This window comes from Echinops telfairi, unplaced genomic scaffold (genome assembly GCF_000313985.2).
Source record: "Echinops telfairi isolate 266 unplaced genomic scaffold, ASM31398v2 ScPeMD7_655;HRSCAF=1070, whole genome shotgun sequence".
Lineage (NCBI taxonomy): Eukaryota > Metazoa > Chordata > Mammalia > Afrosoricida > Tenrecidae > Echinops > Echinops telfairi.
Genome location: NW_022104553.1, coordinates 24,233,106 through 24,235,338, shown reverse-complemented (window position 1 = coordinate 24,235,338; position 2,233 = coordinate 24,233,106). Strand labels below are relative to the sequence as shown.

The following is a 2,233-nucleotide window of genomic DNA, read 5'->3' as shown; positions in this document are numbered from 1 at the left end:
GCTCCTTCCTGTTTCTCTGGTCCCCTTATCTCAGCCTGGCCAGTATCATTCATCACCCGCACAGCAATCGCCTCCCCCATCACCCGCCGCCCAGCTCCCACTCAGGCAGGACATTTCCTTGGCCTGGTCGCCACCCTGTCTTTCCCAGGCCCCTTGCACACCTCGGTCGTGGGCTCACCACTAGCCCCCGCCCATCGGCCTGCTGTCAGATTCCTGACCCGTCACTCACGCCTAGCAAGTCATCACCGCGGGCGTTCAAGTGTCAACAACACCCCGGACAGGTGGCCTCGGCCGGGAGCCTTCGGGTAGATGCCCCCGGCGCCCCCGAGGCTCCTTCTCTGGCTCTCGAAGCCTCGGCCCGAGGTTCGCCCAAGCTCCCTAAGCCGCTTCACGAAGGTGTCGCCTCGGCCAGGGCCCCGGCCCCTTAGTCCCCCTGCTGCCTCCCATCGTGTCCCGTCGGCCGGAGTCCTTCGTGCCTGCCCCGCCGCCTCTGGTCCTGACACCTTCGTCCTCCCTCAGCCGAGGTCCCGGCCGGCCCTCGGCCCAGCGCTTACCCGAAGAGGCCGGAGAAGAAGGACTGCGAATTCTTCACCTTGCGCTCCGCCTCGGCCAGCAGCGCCATCGCCTCCGCTTCCTTCCCGGAGTTGTCCATGGCGGCCGCACAGGGACTCGGCAAACCGTCCGACCCGGGCCCTGGGAGGACTCAGGCCCGGCCCAGCCGCAGGACACAGGTCGGGGTAGCTCAGCGGGATGTGTTGACGTCGCTCAGGCGCGCGCCGCCGACGGCCGAGCACCACGTGACCCCCGCCGACCAACCCGCAGCCTCGTAACACGACGCGCGTCCCACTGGCCACGCCCCCGCCGGGCGCCGCACGGGGCCCCGTGACCCGCGGCCTCCAGCAGCCGTCCCGGACTTTGACGCGTGCGTACACTTCCGGGAACTGCGCCCGCAGGCTCCTTCCGACGCGCCAGCAACATCACGTGACCTAGCGCAACCCAATCGGAGTGCGCACCGCGAAGAACCCGCCTCCTTGTGTACTTTTCTTGTTCCTACTCCACCAATCAGCGGCCCTCGCCGGGGCCCGCCCCCTCCCAAGGGGGGGGGTCCTTGGGCTGTAGTCAGCTGACCGCCGGCCCCCACGTGACAGTTGACTGTGGTCTTGCGCAGAGATTAGGGCTGCGCTGCGCTTTAATTGGGAGGGCGTGTGGGGTTAATAAAAGAAAACATCCTGCCTTTTCTTGCGCCCTCTACCGAGGACGGCTGAAAACGATTTGGGGGAGACCGGAAATGAAACTTGAGAGAATGAAACAGGCAAGAATTCTTACTGCCTAACAAACAGTTGAGTGACCTTTGGATTGGAAATAATAGAATCCAGATCCGAAGGTACCAGAGCTTATATCGTTTGCAGATGGCTATGGACAATGGAAGCCTAAGGTCCATTTGTAGGGTCCACACATAGTTTAAGCCTTCCGTGAATCCGCTGACCATAGTGGAGGGATGCGAATAGCCGAGTTATCAACATTGTAGTCAATGATGGTAGGTATAATTAAGTTAAAGGTAATCTCTTATTTGAGCTTCCTTTTGACCCACTTAAAAGTTGTTTCATTTAAAAATTGTTTTTAATAATTTATAAATTATCAAGGGCTCATGAGGAAGGGGGGAGCGGGGAGGGAGGGGGAAAATGAGCTGATTCCAAGGGCTCAAGTGGAAAGCAAATGTTTTGAGAATGATTATGGCAACAAATGTATAAATGTGCTTGACACACAATGAATGTATATATGGATTGCGATGAGTTGTACGAGCCCCCAATAAAATGATCTAAATGAAAAAAAATATATCTTTAAAATGAAGGGGAATACACATGGATTAAACTCAGGTGAATCCATCTGGCCATAGACCAGGGATGGGAATAGCCTTGCGATCGTGCAGAGTGCACTGAAAAATGGATTGTGGAAGATGTCACCAGGTTAAAATTTAGACACATTATTTGATCTCCCCTTTGGGCCAGTTCAAAGTTGTTCTAGTTTTTAATATCTCTTTTCCACGGAGATTTTTGTTTTACTTTGTTTTGGTCTTTGTATGGTTTTCTGTATATGACATCCAAAAATAACCAAACTCACTGCCATCGAGTCTGTTCTGACTCAATGGAGACCCTATAGGACAGGATAGAACCGCCCCCTGTGGGTTTGAGAGACAACTCTTTATGGGAGTAAAAAGCCTCATCTTTCTCCT

At 55.3% G+C, this 2,233-nt stretch overlaps 1 protein-coding gene across 1 annotated transcript in view; it reads right to left on the bottom strand.

Annotated features, from left to right (window-relative positions):
• The window catches only part of NAPA (NSF attachment protein alpha), a 23,894-nt gene extending 23,149 nt beyond the window's left edge, over nt 1-745 (bottom strand). The window contains exon 1 of the mRNA XM_004710404.3: nt 555-745. Within this exon, the coding sequence (XP_004710461.1) occupies nt 555-652 (98 nt within the window). The 5' untranslated portion in view covers nt 653-745. The remainder of the gene's footprint in view (nt 1-554) is intronic.
• Between the last annotated feature and the right edge of the window lie 1,488 nt (nt 746-2,233).